A 22,289-nucleotide genomic window follows, 5' to 3' on the forward strand; every position below is an offset into this window, starting at 1 on the left:
ATAGGGATAAACTAAGAGGTTACGAAGGTTAGGTGGACGGCGCAACGACACTCTTGGTGGAGTGGGGAGGATTTCATGAAGGATGGATCTCATTTCAGGGCAGGATTTGAGGAAGTCGTATCCCTGCTGGAGAGCCACATTCAGAGTCTGAAAGTATCCTGTCACAAGTGGGGCACTTCTGTGGTTCTTCTGTGGGAGGTTCTGGGTTTGAGGGGATGAGGAAGTGGCTCTGGTTATTTGCTTCTGTACCAGGTCGGGAGGGTAGTTGCGGGATGCGAAAGCTGTTTTCAGGTTGTTGGTGTAATGGTTCAGGGATTCTGGACTGGGGCAGATTCGTTTGCCACGAAGACCTATGCTGTAGGGAAGGGACCATTTGACGTGGAATGGGTGGCAGTGTCATAATGGAGGTACTGTTGCTTGTTGGTGGGTTTGATGTGGACGGACGTGTGAAGCTGGCCATTGGACAGATGGAGGTCAACGTCAAGGAAAGTGGCATGGGATTTTGAGTAGGACCAGGTGAATCTGATGGAACCAAAGGAGTTGAGGTTGGAGAGGAAATTCTGGAGTTCTTCCTCACTATGAGTCCAGAGCATGAAGATGTCATCAATAAATCTCTACCAAACTTTGGGTTGGCAGGCCTGGGTAACCAAGAAGGCTTCCTCTAAGCGATCCATGAATAGGTTGGCATACGAGGGTGCCATTCTGGTACCCATGGCTGTTCCCTTTAATTGTTTGTATGTCTGGCCTTCGAAAGTGAAGAAGTTGTGGGTCTGGATGAAGCTGGCTAAGGTAATGAGGAAAGAGGTTTTAGGTAGGGTGGCAGGTGATCAGCGTGAAAGGAAGTGCTCCATCGCAGCGAGGCCCTGGATGTGCGGAATATTTGTGTATAAGGAAGTGGCATCAATGGTTACAAGGATGGTTTCCGGGGGTAACAAACTGGGTTAGGATTCCAGGCGTTCGAGAAAGTGGTTGGTGTCTTTGATGAAGGATGGGAGACTGCATGTAATGGGTTGAAGGTGTTGATCTACGTAGGCAGAGATACATTCTGTGGGGGCTTGGTAACCATCTACAATGAGATGGCCGGGATGATTGGGTTTGTGAATTTTAGGAAGAAGGTAGAAGGTAGGGGTGCGGGGTGTTGGTGGGGTCAGGAGGTTGATGGAGTCAGGTGAAAGGTTTTGTAGGGGCCTAAGGTTCTGAGGATTCCTTGAAGCTCCACCTGGACATCAGGAATGGGATTATCTTGGCAAACTTTGTATGTAGTGTTGTCTGAAAGCTGACACAGTCCCTCAGCCACATACTCCCGATGATCAAGTACCACGGCCGTGGAACCCTTGTCCGCCGGAAGAATGACGATGAATCGGTCAGCCTTCAGATCACATATAGCCTGGGCTTCAGCAGTGGTGATGTTGGGAGTAGGATTAAGGTTTTTTTAAAGAAGGATTGAGAGGCAAGGCTGGAAGTCAGAAATTCCTGGAAAGTTTGGAGAGGGTGATTTTGAGGAAGAGGAGCTGGGTACCGCTGTGACGGAGGACGGAACTGTTCCAGGCAGGGTTCAATTTGGATAGTGTCTTGGGGAGTTGGATCATTAGGAGTAGGATTAGGATCATTTTTCTTCATGGCAAAGTGATATTTCCAGCAGAGAGTACGGGTGTAGGACAGTAAATCTTTGACAAGGGCTGTTTGGTTGAATCTGGGAGTGGGGCTGAAGGTGAGACCTTTGGATAGGACAGAGGTTTTATAGGGAGAGAGGTGTGGAGGCAAGGTTAACTACTGAATTAGGGTGTTGTGGTTCCAGATTGTGTTGATTGGAATTTTGAGGTATTGGGGGGAGTGGAACTGGAAGTGGGAGATTGAGTAGATGGGAGAGACTGGGTCTGTAGGTTTGCTGGAAAGGTTGTGAAGGGTGAGTGAGTTGCCTTTCCGGAGGTGGGAAACCAGGAGATTGGATAGATTTTTGAGGTGGAGGGTGGCCTGCTGTTCTAGTTTGTGGTTGGCCTGTAGGAGGATGCTCTGAACAGCTGGTGTGGATGTGGGAGAGGAAAGATTGAGGACTTTTATTAAGGATAGGAGTTGACGGGTGTGTTCATTGGCTGAGTTGATGTGTAGGTGAAGGATTAGGTGGGTGAGGGCAATGGATTGTTCAGTTTGGAACTGGTATAGGGACTGATGGAAAGAAGGGTTACAGCCAGAGATGGGAACTTTAAGTGTGAGGCCTTTGGGGGTAATGCCAAATGTCAGACAAGCCTGAGAAAATAAAATATGGGAGTGTAATCTGGCTAGGGCGAAGGCATGTTTGCGGAGGGAATGTAAATAAAACTTAGTGGGGTCGTTGTGTGGATGTTGGATGTATGTTGTGAGGGTGACATGGTATTAGAAGGTGGAAAGTGTAACATGAGGCTGAAATGAAAATGAAAATAAAAATATATGGGGAGAGATAAAGGTGAAGTAGAAAGCAACTGGAGATCTGGTGTGAAAAAAGGCGAAAAAATGTTGGTTATAGCTGGGCTATGTTGATCCTGTGGTGAACTTGGGTTGGTAGACAACGATGTGCACAATGGTTAGGTGGTTGTTTTGCCGCCAAAACACGTTAAAGGGTGGAGCAATTCGGGAAAATTTCAAAAAAACTTCATGTAAATGTATTAAAAGGAGTGGTTTTGTGGTGGCAAATTGTGAAAATGAGGCTAACTGACGAAGAAATAATGTCGTTAAAACCTGTGGGAAGCGGCTAAAAAAGATCAGTCATGTGGGAAAAACGGAAATGGAAAAACAACGGTCAATTCCTATCCTTAATAAAAGTCCTCAATCTATCCTCTCCCACATCCACACCGGCTGTTCAGAGCATCCTCCTACAGGCCAACCGCAAATTAGAACAGCAGGCCACCCTCCACCTCAAAAATCTATCCAATCTCCTGGTTTCCCACCTCCAGAAAGGCAACTCACTCACCCTTCACAACCTTTCCAGCAAACCTACAGACCCAGTCACTCCCATCTACTCGATCTCCCACTTCCAGCTCCACTCCCCCCAATACCTCAAAATTCCAATCAACACAATCTGGAACCACAACACCCTAATTCAGTAGTTAACCTTGCCTCCAAACCTCTCTCCCTATAAAACCTCTGTCCTATCCAAAGGTCTCACCTTCAGCCCCACTCCCAGATTCAACCAAACAGCCCTTGTCAAAGATTTACTGTCCTACACCCGTACTCTCTGCTGGAAATATCACTTTGCCACGAAGAAAAATGATCCTAATCCTACTCCTAATGATCCAACTCCCCAAGACACTATCCAAATTGAACCCTGCCTGGAAAAGTTCCGTCCTCCGTCACAGCGGTACCCAGCTCCTCTTCCTCAAAATCACACTCTCCAAACTTTCCAGGAATTTCTGACTTCCAGCCTTGCCTCTCAATCCTTCTTAAAAAACCTTAATCCTACTTCCAACATCACCACTGCTGAAGCCCAGGCTATCCGTGATCTGAAGGCTGACCGATCCATCGTCATTCTTCCGGCGGACAAGGGTTCCACGGCCGTGGTACTTGATCGTCGGGAGTATGTGGCTGAGGGACTGTGTCAGCTTTCAGACAACACTACACACAAAGTTTGCCAAGATAATCCCATTCCTGATGTCCAGGCGGAGCTTCAAGGAATCCTCAGAACCTTAGGACCCCTACAAAACCTTTCACCTGACTCCATCAACTTCCTGACCCCACCAACACCCCGCACCCCTACCTTCTACCTTCTTCCTAAAATTCACAAACCCAATCATCCCGGCTGTCTCATTGTAGCTGGTTACCAAACCCCCACAGAACGTATCTCTGCCTACGTAGATCAACACCTTCAACCCATTACGTGCAGTCTCCCATCCTTCATCAAAGACACCAACCACTTTCTCGAATGCCTGGAATCCTTACCCAGTCTGTTACCCCCGGAAACCATCCTTGTAACCATTGATGCCACTTCCTTATACACAAATATTCCGCATGTCCAGGGCCTCGCTGCGATGGAGCGCTTCCTTTCACGACAATCACCTGCCACCCTACCTAAAACCTCTTTCCTCATTACCTTAGCCAGCTTCATCCTGACACACAACTTCTTCACTTTTGAAGGCCAGACATACCAACAATTAAAGGAAACAGCCATGGGTACCAGGATGGCCCCTTTGTATGCCAACCTATTCATGGGTCGCTTGGAGGAAGACTCCTTGGTTACCCAGGCCTGCCAACCCAAAGTTTGGTAGAGATTTATTGATGACATCTTCATGCTCTGGACTCATAGTGAGGAAGAACTCCAGAATTTCCTCTCCAACCTCAACTCCTTTGGTTCCATCAGATTCACCTGGTCCTACTCCAAATACCATGCCACTTTCTTTGACGTTGACCTCCATCTGTCCAATGGCCAGCTTCACACGTCCGTCCACATCAAACCCACCAACAAGCAACAGTACCTCCATTATGACAGCTGCCACCCGATCAACGTCAAACAGTCCCTTCCCTACAGCCTAAGTCTTCGTGGCAAACGAGTCTGCTCCAGTTCGGAATCCCTGAACCATTACACCAACAACCTGAAAACAGCTTTTACATCCCGCAACTACCCTCCCGACCTGGTACAGAAGCAAATAACCAGAGCCACTTCCTCATCCCCTCAAACCCAGAATCCCCCACAGAAGAACCACAAAAGTGCCCACTTGTGACAGGATACTTTCCGGGACTGGATCATACTCTGAATGTGGCTCTCCAGCAGGGATACGACTTCCTCAAATCCTGCCCTGAAAGGAGATCCATCCTTCATGAAATCCTCCCCACTCCACCAAGAGTGTCTTTGCGCCGTCCACCTAACCTTCGTAACCTCTTAGTTCATCCCTATGAAATCCCCAAACCACCTTCCCTACCCTCTGGCTCCCACCCTTGTAACCGCCTCTGGTGTAAAACCTGTCCCATGCACCCTCCCACCACCACCTACTCCAGTCCTGTAACCCGGAAGGTGCATGGGACAGGTTTTACACCGGGGGCGGTTACAAGGATAGGAGCCAGAGGGTAGGGAAGGTGGTTTGGGGATTTCACAGGGATGAACTAAGCGGTTACGAAGGTTAGGTGGATGGCGGAAAGACACTCTTGGTGGAGTGGGGAGGATTTCATGAAGGATGGATCTCATTTCAGGGCAGGATTTGAGGAAGTCGTATCCCTGCTGGAGAGCCACATTCAGAGTCTGGTCCAGTCCCGGAAAGTATCCTGTCACAAGTGGGGCACTTTTGTGGTTCTTCTGCGGGGGATTCTGGGTTTGAGGGGACGAGGAAGTGGCTCTGGTTATTTGCTTCTGTACCAGGTCAGGAGGGTAGTTGCGAGATGCGAAAGCTGTTGTCAGGTTGTTGGTGTAATGGTTCAGGGATTCTTGACTGGAGCAAATTCGTTTGCCACGAAGACCTAGGCTGTAGGGAAGGGACCGTTTGATGTGGAATGGGTGGCAGCTGTCATAATGGAGGTACTGTTGCTTGTTGGTGGGTTTGATGTGGATGGACATGTGAAGCTGGCCATTGGACAGGTGGAAGTCAACGTCAAGGAAAGTGGCATGGGATTTGGAGTAGGACCAGGTGAACCTGATGGAACCAAAGGAGTAGAGGTTGGAGAGGAAATTCTGAAGTTCTTCTTCACTGTGAGTCCAGATCATGAAGATGTCATCAATAAATCTGTACCAAACTTTGGGTTGGCAGGCCTGGGTAACCAAGAAGGCTTCCTCTAAGCGACCCATGAATAGATTGGCGTACGAGGGGGCCATCCTGGTACCCATGGCTGTTCCCTTTAATTGTTGGTATGTCTGGCCTTCAAAAGTGAAGAAGTTGTGGGTCAGGATGAAGCTGGCTAAGGTGATGAGGAAAGAGGTTTTAGGTAGGGTGGCAGGTGATCGGCGTGAAAGGAAGTGCTCCATCGCAGCGAGGCCCTGGACGTGTGGAATATTTGTGTATAAGGAAGTGGCATCAATGGTTACAAGGATGGTTTCCGGGGGGTAACAGATTGGGTAAGGATTCCAGGCATTCGAGAAAGTGGTTGGTGTCTTTGATGAAGGATGGGAGACTGCATGTAATGGGTTGAAGGTGTTGATCTACGTAGGCAGAGCCACGTGTGAGAGCACCCACGTGATCTACCAACTGACCTGCCTACACTGTGACGCATTCTATGTGGGAATGACCAGTAACAAACTGTCCATTCGCATGAATGGACACAGGCAGACAGTGTTTGTTGGTAATGAGGATCACCCTGTGGCTAAACATGCCTTGGTGCACGGCCAGCACATCTTGGCACAGTGTTACACCTGCCGGGTTATCTGGATACTTCCCACTAACACCAACCTATCCGAACTCCGGAGATGGGAACTTGCTCTTCAATATATCCTCTCTTCCCGTTATCCACCAGGCCTCAATCTCCGCTAATTTTAAGTTGCCGCCACTCATACCTCACCTGTCATTCAACATCATCTTTGCCTCTGCACTTCTGCCTCGACTGACATCTCTGCCCAAACTCTTTGTCTTCAAATATGTCTGCTTGTGTCTGTATATGTGTGGATTGATACGTGTGTGTGTGCGAGTGTAGACCCGTCCTTTTTTCCCCCTAGGGTAAGTCTTTCCGCTCCCGGGATTGGAATGACTCCTTACCCTCTCCCTTAAAACCCATTTCCTTGAGTCTTTCCCTCTCCTTCCCTCTTTCCTGATGAGGCAACAGTTTGTTGCGAAAGCTTGAATTTTGTGTGTATGTTTGTGTTTGTTTGTGTGTCTGTCGACCTGCCAGCACTTTCATAATTTCTCTCTCTCTCTCTCTCTCTCTCTCTATCTGTATTTCTATTTGTTTAGTCAGTTCCGACTCTCCGTGACCCCATGAACCAAACCATGCCAATTTCTTCTGTCCTGCACTTACTCCCGTAGGTTTACCAAGTTGGAATGCATTACTTCTGTGATTCCATCGATCCATCTCATCCTCTGATGTCTTCTTCTAGTGCCTTCGATTTTCCCCAGCATTAGTTTCCCCCCCCCCCCCCCCCCCCCCCCCTCCCCCGCCAGCAGTAGGATTTTTCCAGTGAAACCTGTCCTCTCATGATGTGTCCAAAGTAGGTCAGCTTTGGTTTTAGCATCAGACCTTCCAGGGAGCATTCTGGTTTTATTTGCTCTAATATTGACCTATTTGTTCTCTTTGCAGTCCATGGAACTCTTAACAAGTTTCCTGCAACACCACAATTCAAAGGAGTCTATTCTTCACTGATCTGCCTTTCTAAGATCCAGGTCACACATCTGTACATCACAACTGCAAAGACCATAGCCCTTACAAGAAGTTTCTTTGTTGCTAAAATTACCCACTATGTGATCAAAAGTATCCGGACACTCCAAAAACGTTCTTTTTTCATATTATGTGCATTGTGCTGCCACCAGCTGCCAGGTCTCCACATCAGCGACATCAGTAATCATTAGACATCGGAACTCACGGACTTCGAATGTGGTCAGGTGATTGGGTGTCACTTGTGTCATACATCTGTACATGAGATTTCCACACTCTTAAACATCCCTAGGTCCACTGTTTCCGATGGATAGTGAATTGGAAATGTGGAGGGACACATACAGCACAAAAGTGTACAGGCCAACCTCGCTGTTGACTGACAGAGACCACTGGCAGTTGAAGAGGGTCATAATATATAATAGGTAGATACATATCCAGACCATCACACAGCAATTCCAAATTGCATCAGGATCCACTGGAGGTACTATGACAGTTAAGTGAGTGGTGACAAAACTTGGATTTCATGGTCAAGCGGCTGCTCATAAGCCACACATCATGCCGGTGAATGGCAAACGATGCCTCGCTTGGTGTAAGGAGCTTAAACATTGGACGATTGAACAGTGGAAAAATGTTGTGTGGAGTGATGAATCACTGTACACAATGTGGCGATCCGATGGTAGGGTGTGGGTATGGTGAATGCCCAGTGAACGTCATTTGCCAGCATGTGTAGTGCCAACAGTAAAATTCAAAAGTGGTGGTATTATGGTTTGGTTGTGTTTCTCATGGAGGGGGCTTGCACCCCTTGTTGTTTTGCGTGGCACGGCACTATCACAGCACAGGCCTACATTGATGTTTTCCGCACCTTCTTGGTTCCCACTGTCGAAGAGCAATTCTAGGATGGCGATTACATCTTTCAGCTTGCTCAAGTACTGTTCATAATGCACGACCTGTGACAGAGTGGTTACAAGACAAAAACATCCCTGTAATAGACTGGCCTGCATAGAGTCCTAACCTGAATGCTGATGCTTTTGGAATGCCAACTTCATGTCAGTCCTCACCGACTGGCATTGATACCTCTCCTCAGTGCAGCACTCCATGAAGAATGGACTGCCATTCCCCATGAAACGTTCCAGCACCTGATTGAACATGTGCCTGCAAGAGTGGAAGCAGTCGTCAAGGCTAAGGGCAGGCCAACACCATATTGAATTCAAGAATTACCGATGGAGGGCGCCATGAACTTGTAAGTGATTTTCGGCCAGGTGTTAGGATATATTTGATCACGTAATGTATCTCTATGCCTTAAAACCTTGTCAAGGTTTGACATTTCCTTTCTACCAAGCAGCAACTGTTTCCTGATTTCTTGGCTGCAGTCATCAGCAGAAATCTGGGAACCGAGATAACTGAACGTAGACACTATCTCCGTTGTTTCTCCTCCTATATGCCACGAAATTATAGGTGTAGTTGCCGTAATTTTCGTTTTATTAACATTCAGCCTAAGACCAGCTTTTTCACTTTCTTCTTTCACCTTCGGCAAGAGAGTCTGCAACTCTTCTTCACTTTCTGCCAACAATATATTATCATCTGTGTTTCTAAGGTTGTTTATATTTATCCCAGCTACTTTAATTCTTGTTTCTTCTTCAGCTAGCCCAGCATTCTTCATAACATGCTCTGCATACAGATGTAATAAGTAAGGTGATAATATACAGCCTTGCCATACCCCTTTCTGAAAATTGATCCATTTAGTTGTTCAATACATAGTTCTCACTGTGGCTTCTTGGTCAGAGTGTAAACTCTGTATGAAATGAATGAAGTGATCTGGTACTCTCACATTTTTTATTACTTCCCATAATTGTGGTGATCAACACAGTCAAAGGCTTTGGGAAAATTAATAAAGTATAGATACACGTCTTTCTGTAATTCTCTTGCCTTTTGCATAATCCACCAGATATTGGCAATTTGATCTCTGGTTGCTCTTTCTTTATGAAATCCAGCTTCTCTTCCAGCAGTTCTCACTCCAGATACTGGTGAAGTCTATTTCATAATATTTTCAGCATGACTTTTTTAACATGTGAGATATGTGTGATTGTTTGGTGATCTGAGCTTTCTTTAGAAATTCCCTTCTTTGGTATCGAGTGAATACTGATCTTTTCCGGTCTTCTGGCCACTGCATGCTCCATATTTTGAGGCATATTGAATGCATAACTTTCACTGCATTCTTTCCAATGACTTCGAACAATTTTGTCGGAATTCCATCATGTCCACTAGTTCTGTTTTTAGTCATATTTTAGAGAGCCCATTTGATTTCACTCTCCAAAATATCTCTCTCTAGTTCTAAAATAATAATAATTTCTTCATCGTCAGCATTGTCAGTATGTAGTTCTTTCTTATATAGGTCTCCTACATATTGCCCATCTTTCTTCAACATCCTCTGCTTCTGTTAGATCTTTCCCATTTCTGTGTTATATCATTCCAATCTTCACCTGTAATTTTCCTTTGTTGTCCCTGATTTTCTTGTAAAGATGCCTTGTCTTCCCCATTCTGTTGTTATCTTCAGCTTTTTGCACTGTTCATTTAAGAAGATATTTTTATCTCTTCTACATAATTTCTGAAATTCTGTATTTAATTTAAACATTGCTGATCTATAACCTCTGATTTTTGTTTTCCTTCATTCTTCTGCAACTTGCAATGCCTCAGCCGGTGGCCATCTGGCTTCTTGTTTTCCTTTTTCGTGGAAGTGTGTTTTTGTGCTGCCTCCTTGACAGTATTGGCTACTTCTGTCCACAGCTCGTGGGGTTTTTTCTTCTAACTCTGATGCATTAAATCTGTTTCAGACTTTTACTCTGTAATCAAAGGGTATGGTCTTAAGATATTATCTGAAAAATGGAACAGCTTTTGCTACTTTCATCAGTTTCAACCAGAATTTTGGAATTAAGAGCTAGTGATCTGATCTGCACTCAGCTCCAGGTCTTCTTGTAGTTGACTGAACCAGTCTCTTCCACCTCTGATTACAAAGTATTTAATCTATTTGATTCCGGTGTTGCCCGTCTGGTGAAGTCCAAGTAATAGGCATCGTTTGCGTAGCTGGAACAGTATGTTAGTAATAACCAATGAATTGTCTTGGCAGGAGTCTCTGTTCTGCTTCTTTTGTTTTCCCATTACACATTTTACAATTTGATTTACCACTTTTGCGCTTCAGTCCCCAACTATGAAGACAACACCCTTTTTTGGTGTCGACAGCAGTAATTCTTGTAAATCTTCATAGAACTGGTCAGTAACTTCCTTTTCAGCATTGTTGGTTGGCACATGAACTTGAATAGCTGCATCCCATTACAGCTTCTCATACTCTGTCACTAACTATGAAGGCTACTCCATTACTTCTACTGTTCTCTTGTCCAGAATAATGTACCATATGGCCATCCGGAGAAAATTCTCCCATGCCAGTCCACTTCATTTCACTTATTCCCAATACGTCAGTGTTAATCCTCTCAATTTTTCTTTTGATTAAGTCTAATTTTCGTTGATATGTGGATCTTACATTCCATGTTCCTATGCTGTTCTTCTCCTTGCAGCATATTACTCTTCTTGAAATTTCTCTCAACCTGGTCCCCCCCTCCCCGGAGATCTGAATAGGGAACTTGAAACTCCAGAACATCTTGAGTTGAACAAAGCCATGGGGTTTTCATGAGATAATTTCAGCTGTGGTTTCCTGTTGCCTTCCACTGACCTCAAAGTCCTGTCTGGTCACCAACTCAGCTTCCCACTGGGATTGGTTGCCCAACCTTCTGCTGACTTCTCAGCTATCAGGAGCACCACATGTAGGTAGGAAGTTGGAGACTTGAGATGGAAGAGGCTGAGAGAATTCTCTTGCTGAGTTCTTCTAATCACATATTACCCATATTTTATGCCAGAGTCTCATGGTGTTTGCAAGAGACTCCCCCACATCATTTTCTGGGACCTAAACACCACCTTTTACACATTACAGTAATAGAAATTCTTCTGTCGAATATGAGGAGTTGTCAAGGGGGAACTTTTTCAGTTCATTTTCAGATTTAACTTTCCTGTCTGTCACACACTTTACATCACTGGGTAAGTGATCAAAAATGTTTGTTTCAGCATTGTGTGCTAAAGACAACCTTATTATGGAGTAATGACTGTCATTTTTTCCTCTGGTATTGTAATTATGTACCTCATCATTCCTTTTAAACTGTAGTGAATTATTGACTACAAACTTCATGAGGGAATTAATATACTGTGAAGCAGCAGTCAGAATGCCCAACTCCTTAAACAGGTGTCTAGCAGATGATTGTGAATGAGCCCCACATATTATTCTTACAGTACATTTTTGTGCAATGAAGGCTTTCTTTCTTAAAGATAAGTTACCCTAGAACATTATTCCATATGACATAATTGAATGAAAATACGCAAAATATGTCGACATAACTGATTTGTCTCTCTCCAAAGTTTGCTATGATTCTAAGTGCAAATTTGGCTGAACTAAGTTGTTTTAGGAGTTCCAAAATATCCTTTTTCCTATTTAAATTCCCATTAGTATGGACACTTAAGAATTTTGAAGTTTCCACCCTATATATTATTTCCTCACTGTGTGTTACACTTATGGTGTAGTACCTCTGGATGTGCAAAACTGAATATGTTGTGCATTTTTAAACTTGAGGGCGAGACCATTTGCAGAAAACTAGCCTATGACACTTTTAAGAACTTTGTTTACCATTTCTTCTGTTTTTGTATGTATACTTGATTACAATACTAGTGCCATCTGCAAAAGGAACTAATTCTGCTTGTTGTATACTAAACAGGAGGTTGTTTACATATATGATGAATAATAGTGGATCTAAGGTTGAACCTTGGGAACCCCGTATGTGGTTTCTCCCCAGTTAGAATTATGTCCCTGGACTATAATACTTGAATTATTAAGTATAACTTTCTGGCAGATGGGTTGAAGGGGAAGAAAGAAGGATGAAGGGGTAGTTTTCGGGAGACTTACTGTACGGTAAATCTCCCCTGACCTGTGGTTCTGGGTGACATTCCCAAAATCTACCCCTTTCCCTTGACCTCTCCAGTACATTTCCTTCACCCTTCTTCCTTCCCACTCAACCCTTCTGCCTGGAAAAGGAGCCACTGGCTCCGAAAGCCTGCCAGTCTTTTATATAATATATAATAGGTAGATACATATCCAGACCATCACACAGCAATTCCAAATTGCATCAGGATCCACTGCAGGTACTATGACAGTTAAGTGAGTGTGTATTCTGCTGCCGCTTGGTGGGTCGATTTTTTATCGATCCAGTTAAATAATTTTGTCAATAATTGATTGTTTTCACCGTTATAATTAGAACTTTCTTCATTGTTTTGGTTGGATATGACATTATTGATTGGTTGGATACACCATCAATCCCATAAAACATCAGTTTATCTAGGAGAATTCTGTGATTTACGCATCAAATGCCTTGGAGAGGTCACAGAAAATACCAGCTGACACTATTTTATTATTTAATTCTTGTGAAATCTGGTGAGTGAACATGTAAATGGCATTCTCAGTAGAGCAACCCTTCTTGAAACCCAAACTGTGTTTTGCTAAGGATGCTGTTGTTGTTAAGGCGAGATCCTATTCCAGAATACATCGTCATCTCAAAAATTTTGGAGAATTATGTCACCAGTGAAACAAGTCAGTAGTTATTGACATCTCTCCTGTGATCTTTCTTCCAGATGTGCTTAACAATGACCTATTTAAGTCTCTGTGGAAAAATGCCTTGAGTTAGTGATGCATTAAATATTTCGGATAAGACTAGGCTTATGAGATGGGAACAAATTTTTAGTGCTGTGTTAAAAACATCATCAAGACCAGATGAGATTTTATTTTTGAGAGAATGTATAATTTTCTTAATTTCAGAAGGAGAAGTTGGTGATAGATGCATATGATTAAATTTTATGAAAGTTAAATTTTCAACATACTGCTGTGATTTTGCTCTTGAGCTGTTTGTCCCTATGCTTTCTACTATATTTAAGAAATGATTATAAAAAGCGTTTACTACCTGTGACTCATCATTTATAGCCCTTCCATTCAGTTCAGTAGTGATGATGTCTTGTTCTGTGGCTGGTTGTTCTGGCTCTTGTTTCACTACATTCCATATAGCCTTATGTCTGTTGCTGGAAGTACTGATTTCTGATATTATGTGCATGTTCCTTGATTATTAAAAAATCATTCTTAAGTAGTTTTTGTAGTGAGCAACTATTGCACGCTCCCTATTTGTTCTTACCAAAAAATACACTACTGACCATTAAAATTGCTACACCATGAAGATGACATGCTACAGACGCGAAAGTTAACCGACAGGAAGAAGGTGCTGTGATATGCAAATGATTTGCTTTTCAGAGCATCCACACAAGGTTGGCGCTGGTGGCGTCACCTACAACGTGCTGACATGAGGAAAGTTTCCAACCGATTTCTCATACACAAACAGCAGTTCACCTGCATTGCCTGGTGAAACGTTGTTGTGATGCCTCGTGTAAGGAGCAGAAATGCGTACCATCACGTTTCCGACTTTGATAAAGGTCGGATTGTAGCCTATCACGATTGCGGTTTATCGTATCGTGACATTGATGCTCGCGTTGGTCGAGATCCAATGACTGTTAGCAGAATATGGAATCGGTGGGTTCAGGAGGGTAATATGGAATGCCGTGCTGGATCCCAACGGCCTCGTATCACTAGCAGTCGAGATGACAGGCATCTTATCCGCATGGCTGTAACGGATCGTGCAGCCACGTCTCAATCCCTGAGTCAACAGATGGGGATGTTTGCAAGACAACAAACATCTGCACGAACAGTTCGACGACGTTTGCAGCAGCATGGACTATCAGCTCGGAGACCATGGCTGCGGTTACCCTTGATGCTGCATCACAGACAGGAGCGCCTGCGATGATGTACTCAACGACAAACCTGGCTGCATGAATGGCAAAACATCATTTTTTCGGATGAATCCAGGTTATGTTTATAGCATCATGATGGTCGCATCCGTGTTTGGTGACATCGGAGTGAACGCACATTGGAAGCGTGTATTCGTCATCGCCATACTGGCGTATCACCCGGCGTGATGGTATGGGGTGCCATTTGTTACACGTCTCTGTCACCTTTTGTTCGCATTGACGGCACTTTGAACAGTGGACGTTACATTTCAAATGTGTTATGACCCGTGGCTCTACCCTTTATTCGATCCCTGCGAAACCCTACATTTCAGCAGGATAATGCATGACTGCATGTTGCAGGTCCTGTACAGGCCTTCTTGGATACAGAAAATGTTTGACTGCTGCCCTGGCCAACACGTTCTCCAGATCTCTCACCAACTGAAAACGTCTGGTCAGTGGTGGCCGAGCAACTGGCTTGTCACAATATGCCAGTCACTACTCTTAATGAACTGTGGTATCGTGTTAAGCTGCATGGGCAGCTGTACCTGTACACGCCATCCGAGCTCTGTTTGACTCAATGCCCAGGCGTATCAAGGCCATTATTACGGCCATAGGTGGTGGTTCTAGGTACTGATTTCTCGGGATCTATGCACCCAAATTCTGTGAAAATGTAATCACATCTCAGTTCTAGTGTAATATATTTGACCAATAAATACCAGTTTATCATCTGCATTTCTTCTTGGTGTAGCAATTTTAATGGCCAGTAGTGTACATTCCCCTTTTCCTTTGACAAGGTACTTTAATCCCTCTAGCGATACATTGTTTTTTTACATGGCTGTTTAGTGTCCTTTCTGATTCTTTATCTTGTATCGAAAGCTATTTTCAAATAATGATATGAATTTATCATGGAATAGATTAAATTTTCCATTAGGATTTGGTTCATTATAAATTGCAGTCCCATGTCATCTCTTGTAAACTATTCTTAAAAACATTTGTCGGGCAGTCATTAGTAATTATAACTGATTCCCACTGAGGAGATGTTATTTATCCTAACTTCTGCATCATGATCAGAGAGCACACTTGTTTCTGGGTAAACAGTTATTTTTGTTTTTTGCAGCTTTATAAAAGAAAACATTAGGGTACCACTGTCTTTATCCACCCACGTTGGAAAGTTAATTACAGAGACCAAACTGGAGGAACCAAAGAAGATTTCCAGATCATTTTTACAATTAGTATCCCTTAGAAAATTTACATTGAAGTCACCACAGGCTATTAACTGCTTGCTGCTGTGTGACGCATATCACTGCAAGGAATTCAGATTCCTCATAAATAGTTATAAGTTTCCCATTGGAGATCTGTATACAGTTGCAATTAAAAGTACACCATTTTCAGCATTAATTCACAAGCAAACACTTCTGTGTGCTGATCACTACATCTTGTCTAGATGTTTTGGAACTTTTGTTCTGTCTTACTGCTCCTTTTCTTGTGTTATTTATGCAGGAGTAAGCTGCAATAGTATAATCTTTAATATGTACTTTATCTAACCCTGTGGTTATGTGTTGTTCAGATAAGCAAAGGATGTCCACCTTTTCAGAGCTCTCTAAATTTTCCAAAAGAACAAGAAGCTCTTCTACCTTATTACACAGTCTTCTAGTATTTTGATGGAATAAGCTAACCTTAGTTTTCTGTGCATTTTTAAGCATTTTGTAGTGATCTTCTGTTGTTTTCACTTCTTTCAAAACAATATGTCTGAATCCTGATTCTAACCTAAAAAAGATGCTGCTCTGGACACCAGTAACCACAGGGATCTTGCTATGTGTGATGGTGGCCCCCGTATATTATCTGCTAGAAGCTCAAACAACCAATCTTTCCCTCTCACATGCAGGTGTAGACCATGTCTAGTGGATTCACGTCTCCCAACTGTAGCAACTAGCACTGCACTCCTATGAGATTTCATTTCAGTCAGCAGTAGCCTGCTCAACTCCGTGTTCATACGGTTCAGAGCAGTGTTTACCCAGGACTGGTCATGTTGCTGTACAACCACCACAAAACTCGCTTATGTGTGTGTAGTTGCTACTCCCATTTCATCCAGGTCACCCCTAATGCTGTAATTACTGTTCTTAGCCAGGCTGTTCCCTACTCCACCAACGATAATAACCTGATCCTCTTTGCCAAAACTTTTGTGCAAATTCCTTATGTCCTCTATTACCTGACTAAGGCTAGCACTTGATTTCACAATACTTGTCACCTGGTATCCTATCCCTAATTTGTCCTGTACCATCTGGTCTAGACCCATCCCATGACTACTACCTAGCAGCACGACTCTCTTCTTCTTGGACACTTTTCGTATCAACCTACACTGAGTTTCTTTGCTAGAAGTCTATTGTACCCTACTATGATCTACAGTTGGATGAGCCTCTCACCCTCGTACTTCAGATAACAAGTCAAATTTACTGGATACTGTTGGCTGAAATGTAGATGAAGTTGGAAGAGCTGTTCTCGTTTCACCCATTGCTTGTTACCTTTACTCCTCAAGATCTTTTTCCCCATTTAATATATGTAATCGAAATTTTGTGTGATCTAATTTTGCGTGATCTAATTCAACATGAAGGGCACAAATATTTGCTTCCTGCTCAGCAATTCTCTTGTCTTTTTTGCTAAGCCTACAGTTCCATGGGAGAGCCTCACTGTTCCCTTTTCAGTTCCCCACTATAGTCACCCCAGTGAAATTCCAACTCACAGTCTACACATACCACTCCCTCTTTGACTATACTATGGCAACATCCACACTTATCATGGATTTCAACACACATTACGTACTTAAAAAAGAATTAAATCACTTAACACCCTTTTCACTACACAGATTTTTGTTGCTTATGAGGAGCAAAAATTAAGTCTACAAGTTAGTGCTTAAGGTGTATGATATAACATAAAAAGTTATTTATTTCCACATACAAGAACTTAGCACTCACTCAACTGCAGTATCTGTTAAATTATCTTAATCACAACGGAATGTAACTTTATTGTACACAAACTGCACGTAAACAACTGAGTAGTGCGAAAGGTTCTAAATGGAAAAATTTAAGATTTATGCTACTTTCAGGAAATACGAATGTAAGAGTGAATGGACATGCTCAAATTAAATTGTTGGAAATAAAAACAGAACTAATTGTTATTACAAATTAAATAACTTACCTTTAAGAGAGCACAGAAACTCAGATGTCTCACCTGGTGCAGGCACTTGTTACACTTTAAAGTCTTTATTGCATGAAATAAAAACTATCTGGCAGCAGAGATTCATTCATTGTGGAGTAGTTGTAGCACAGGTGTAATTTTGTTGATTTTGGAATCAGGTTGAGATGCGGAACTGTCTAATACAGGTTTTGCATGTGTGGAATTAGAGCAGCAGTCAGATTACTGGTAAGTTTACGTGGTTGTTTTATGAAAGTGCTCTGTATTTTAGTACAGCTGTTCAGAGCAGCAAGGTTAATGAAGTGGTAGTGATTTTTTAAAATAATGTTTACATATTAGTATTTTGTTCCAATGTTTATTTTTAACCATTTATGTAATGAAACTGCATCATTAGTTTCAATGTCACAAAATACCCCATTATCATCATCACCATTGTCATCATCATCATCATCATCATCATCATCATCATCGTATGAAAAATGGCACCAGACTGCTAATGATATCTACATGCTATATGTGAGCATTAGTGAATGTAAATGTTCTAGCAGTTTATATCAACGTTTCTGTGTATGAACCAAAATCACGTTCTTGCCTTTCTGAGAACTGTACTCAAGTCAGTCATTTTAAACTTGAACAGATGGGCGAAGTGATCGTACACCAGCGAGTAATGACACTATTGCTACGACGTGGTCTGGCACCTGACCTTGTTGACACTCCAATTTACCAGCAGCTGGAACAGCACCTTCTTGCTGGAAATGACAAGCAGCTGCCACCCATCTTTGCAGTTGTCGCTCAGCTTGAAGATGCTGGTCATCTCACTGAGGCACGTGCGTTAAGCCATCGTGCAGCTCAGCTTGCAGGGCATCAAAGAGGAGGGTATGTAATGTCTTTCCATCTTGCATTCTATTTTTGGTAAGTCGTTGCTGGTTAAGTTTTCTAATGTAATTAATAATTTTCCATAGCATAACAGATGAACTCCATGTAACACCAAGGTGACTCTCCTTTTCATGTACACCCATCTTCTCATACATTGTACAATAAGTCAGCTGGCTGAAACGAAGACAGTTAACTGCTATATACTTTGTAGATGATGTGCTGTTTTGTAGATGATGTTTTATGTATGGTAAAGGTTTATTTCCATCTCTAGCAAGTCACCCAGTCCTTAGCAAATGGAAGTTGGAGAAACTTGGTCACAGGTACAAAAGAAACTGCTTAGTATTTGGACACACACACACACACACACACACACACACACACACACACACACACACACACACACACACTGCTGTCTGACTGGGGCAGATGGCTGAGTTTGTAAAGAACATCAATTATTTGTTTTCTTTTTGTCATTTACAAGTAAGAACAGAGGAACTTCATCCACATTACATGTAGGTGGCTCCCTGTTGGTCCTAATGGTTGTTACTTACAGTCAGTGTGAGTACAAAATATGTTGTGTTACTGGCTGAGATGGTTGTCAGAGAGGTAAGTTTTTTCCCGATTACAGGATGAGGCTTCTTTCCCAAATTCATCATTTGAAAAATATGGAATCATCTCATATGCACAGAGTAAGCTATTGTTGCTGAGGTTAAACCAAACAATAGAAAATCCAGAATGGAATAATGAGAATATTATAAAATGATAGGTTACTACTAAGGCAGAAGTAACTGTCCGAGGCAGAAGCAGCTACAGGGAAGTAACTGATTTCATGACTTTTATGAATTCCTAACCAGGAGCAAATTGTATAATTTCATCGATGTGCTTTGATAATTTAGTTTGAGTTTCTGATTGTTAACTCGATATTTAATAGGCACAGTCCTCGTGTTTTCGTTTGCATCTGAAAGTAAACCAATTTTGTGACGTATTACAAGTTCCGAATCAGGAGGGAATTATTTAGTTTCACCCGAGTGCTTCGGTAGTCCAGTTTTTGAATCTCTGCATATTAATCTAATTTATTACACACAGTTGTTGTGTTTTTGTCAGGGTCTACTATAGAGTCCTGCAGCAAGTGTTGACGGTACTTTTGTCTGAGTAGAGTAGTTTTCCATGGTCTTTAGTATGGACAGGGACTGTGATTGTTGAATGTGGATGTGAGCTGAGTTGGTGACACTTCGCTCTCAGCTTCAGGCTGTGATGGCTTTGGTTACACAGCTTTAAGCTGCCATGGATGGGCTTCACTGTTGTGGGCCAGCCATGGCGATCCGAGGATCACCCAGCATGTCCAAGTACTCCAATGGGTCCTCACTGTTGGCCAGCTCAGTTACTGCCCACATTGAGGTTGACACCTCACTCATGGTCGAGCGGGAGGTTGCCTCAGGGCATGGCAGGCAGCGAAAGACGGAAACCTCGCAGCCTGCAAGATCCAGTCAATCACAGAGGGTGGGATTATTGGTAGTTGGGAGCTCCAATGTTATGCACGTTATGGCGCCCTTAATAAACATGGCTACCAAGAAGGGTAAGAAAGCTAATGTGCACTCAATGTGCATACTAGGTAGAGTCATTCCAGATGTGGAACGGGTCCTTCAGGATGCTATGAAGAGCACATCAGTACCAATGATGTGTGTCGCTTTGAATTGGAAGAGATTCTCTCTGGTCTCGAATGGCTAACAGAAGTGGTAAAGCATGCCAGTCTTGCTTGCGAGATGAAAGCAGAGCTCACCATTTGCAGCATAGTCAACAGGACCGATTGTGGACCTCTGGTAAAGAGCCGAGTGGAGGGTCCAAGTCAGAGGCTCAGACGGTTCTGTGACAGTGTAGGCTGCAGATTCCTCTACTTGTGCCACAGCGTGGTCAGGTTTCAGGTTTTGCTGAATAGGTCAGGAGTCCACTACACACAGGAGGTGGCTACACAGGTAGCAGGGGCTGTGTGGTGTGGACTGGGCAGTATTTTAGACTAGAGGGTCGTGGGGAAACACAAGAAAGGCTTTAGTCTCAAAGGGTGCAGGCCAAACATAGGGACAACGTAGATACGGGAACCATCAGTATAACAGTTTTAAATTGTTGTAGCTGTATGGAGAAAGCACCAGAGGTCCTAATGCTAATAGAAAGCACTGATGCTCAAATCGTTATAGGCACTGAAAGCTGGCTGAAGCTGGAGATAAGTCCATCCGAAATATCTGCAAAGAACCTGACAATGTTCCGAAAGGCAGTGACTTGTTTGATGCTGTTAAAAGTAGTTTATCTTGTCACGAAATTGAAGTAGATAGTTCCTGTGTGTTAGTATGGGCAGGGGTCCTTCTTGTCATCCAGAATAAAATAATAATTGGATTCTTTTACTGACCTCCCAGTTCAGTTGATACAGTCGCTGTAAGGTTCAAAGAAGACCTGAGTTTACTTTTAAACACGTACCCAACTCGTGCAATTATAGTTGCTGATGACTTCAATTTACCCTTGATGTGTTGGTGAAAATACATGTTTAAATCTGGAGATATGCATAAAAATCATGTGAAATTGTGCTTAGTGCATTATCTGAAAATTATTTCGAGCAGTTAATTCTTGAGCCCGCACGAATATTAAATGGTTGTTAAAACACACTTGACCTCTTAGCTACAAATAATCCTGAGCTAGTAACAAGTACCATAACTGATACAGGGATTAGTGAACATAAGGTTGTTGTAGTGAGACTGAATATTGTAACCCCCAAATCCTCCAAAAATATACTTATTCTGAAAAGCAGATAAAAATTCACTTGACGCTTTCCTGATAGACAATCTCTATTCCTTCCAAATTAACAATCTCTATTCCTTCCAAATTAACAATGTAAGTGTAGAGCAGATGTGGCTTGAATTCAAAGATATAGTATCAGCAGCAATTGAGAGATTTATACCAAATAAATTGACAAACGACGGAGCTGATCCTCCTTAGTACACAAAATGAGTCTGAACACGGTTACAGAACCAAACAAGAAAAACATGCCAAATTTAAGCGGATACAAAATCTCTAAGATTGGCGATCTTTTACACAAGCTCAAAATTTAGCGAAGACTTCAATGTGAAGTGCTTACTAGTTTCCACCACAAAACTTTGTCTCGAAACCTGGCAGAAAATTCAGAGAGATTCTGGTTGTATGTGAAGTACGCTAGCGGTAAGACACAATCAAATACCTTCTCTGCACGATAGCAATGGAAATACTATCGACGACAGTGCTGCTAAAGCAGAGCTGCTAAACACAGCCTCCCAAAATTTCTTCACAAAAGAAGATGAAGTAAATAATCAAGAATTCGAATCAAAAACAGCTGCCAACATGAGTAACGTAGAAGTAGATGTCCTCAGAGTAGTGAAGCAACTTAAATCACTTATTCGAGAAAGGTAGTTGCGGAAATCCACTAAATTACTGGCCCTCATCTCAGTTATGTGACTGGATTCGTGATTTCCTGTCAGAGGGGTCACAGTTCATAGTAATTGATGGAAAGTCATCGAGTAAAACAAAAGTGATTTCCAGCAATTGCAATGTTTCGCCTTCTTTGTTTCTTCGCTTGTTGTCCTCGGTTTTATTTACTGTTTGATAAAATGTATCCTTAGTATTCCAAGCAACAACAAAAGTATACCCTGGATGGGATCGTAAGGAAATAGGAATCAGTTCAATTTTACACAATCAAGTAAGCTGTTTAAGAAGTGGCAGTCGTTTATTGACAGTAAAGTTTTAGAAGAGTCAAGAACAAAAGGTATTTAACAACTAAAGCAACTATGAGATTAAATAGAAGAATGCAGTGGAGGAGAAAGAAGAAAATCACTCAAACTTAAGAAACAAAAACTTCTATAATTATTTTAAGAATTCCTTTTGCTGCTATCTCATTCTTCATTTTCAGCATCTCTCTTGTCTTGTACATATGCACTTATTGTGCCTCCCTCCCTTTCCCTCTCCCTCTTCCCCTTCCTTCCAGTTTTTTTTAGCCCACTCTTGCTCCATTCTTTTTCTTT

General features: G+C 42.7%; 1 protein-coding gene across 2 annotated transcripts in view; it reads left to right on the forward strand.

Annotated features, from left to right (window-relative positions):
* LOC124798260 (NBAS subunit of NRZ tethering complex-like) overlaps nt 1–22,289 on the forward strand; it is a 424,226-nt gene that overhangs the window by 399,587 nt on the left and 2,350 nt on the right. For both annotated transcript variants that reach the window (XM_047261580.1, XM_047261581.1), the window contains exon 41: nt 18,011–18,249. In XM_047261580.1, coding sequence (XP_047117536.1) covers nt 18,011–18,249 — 239 coding nt within the window. The remainder of the gene's footprint in view (nt 1–18,010; nt 18,250–22,289) is intronic.

Source organism: Schistocerca piceifrons, chromosome 5, assembly GCF_021461385.2.
Source record: "Schistocerca piceifrons isolate TAMUIC-IGC-003096 chromosome 5, iqSchPice1.1, whole genome shotgun sequence".
Classification (NCBI taxonomy): Eukaryota; Metazoa; Arthropoda; class Insecta; order Orthoptera; family Acrididae; genus Schistocerca; species Schistocerca piceifrons.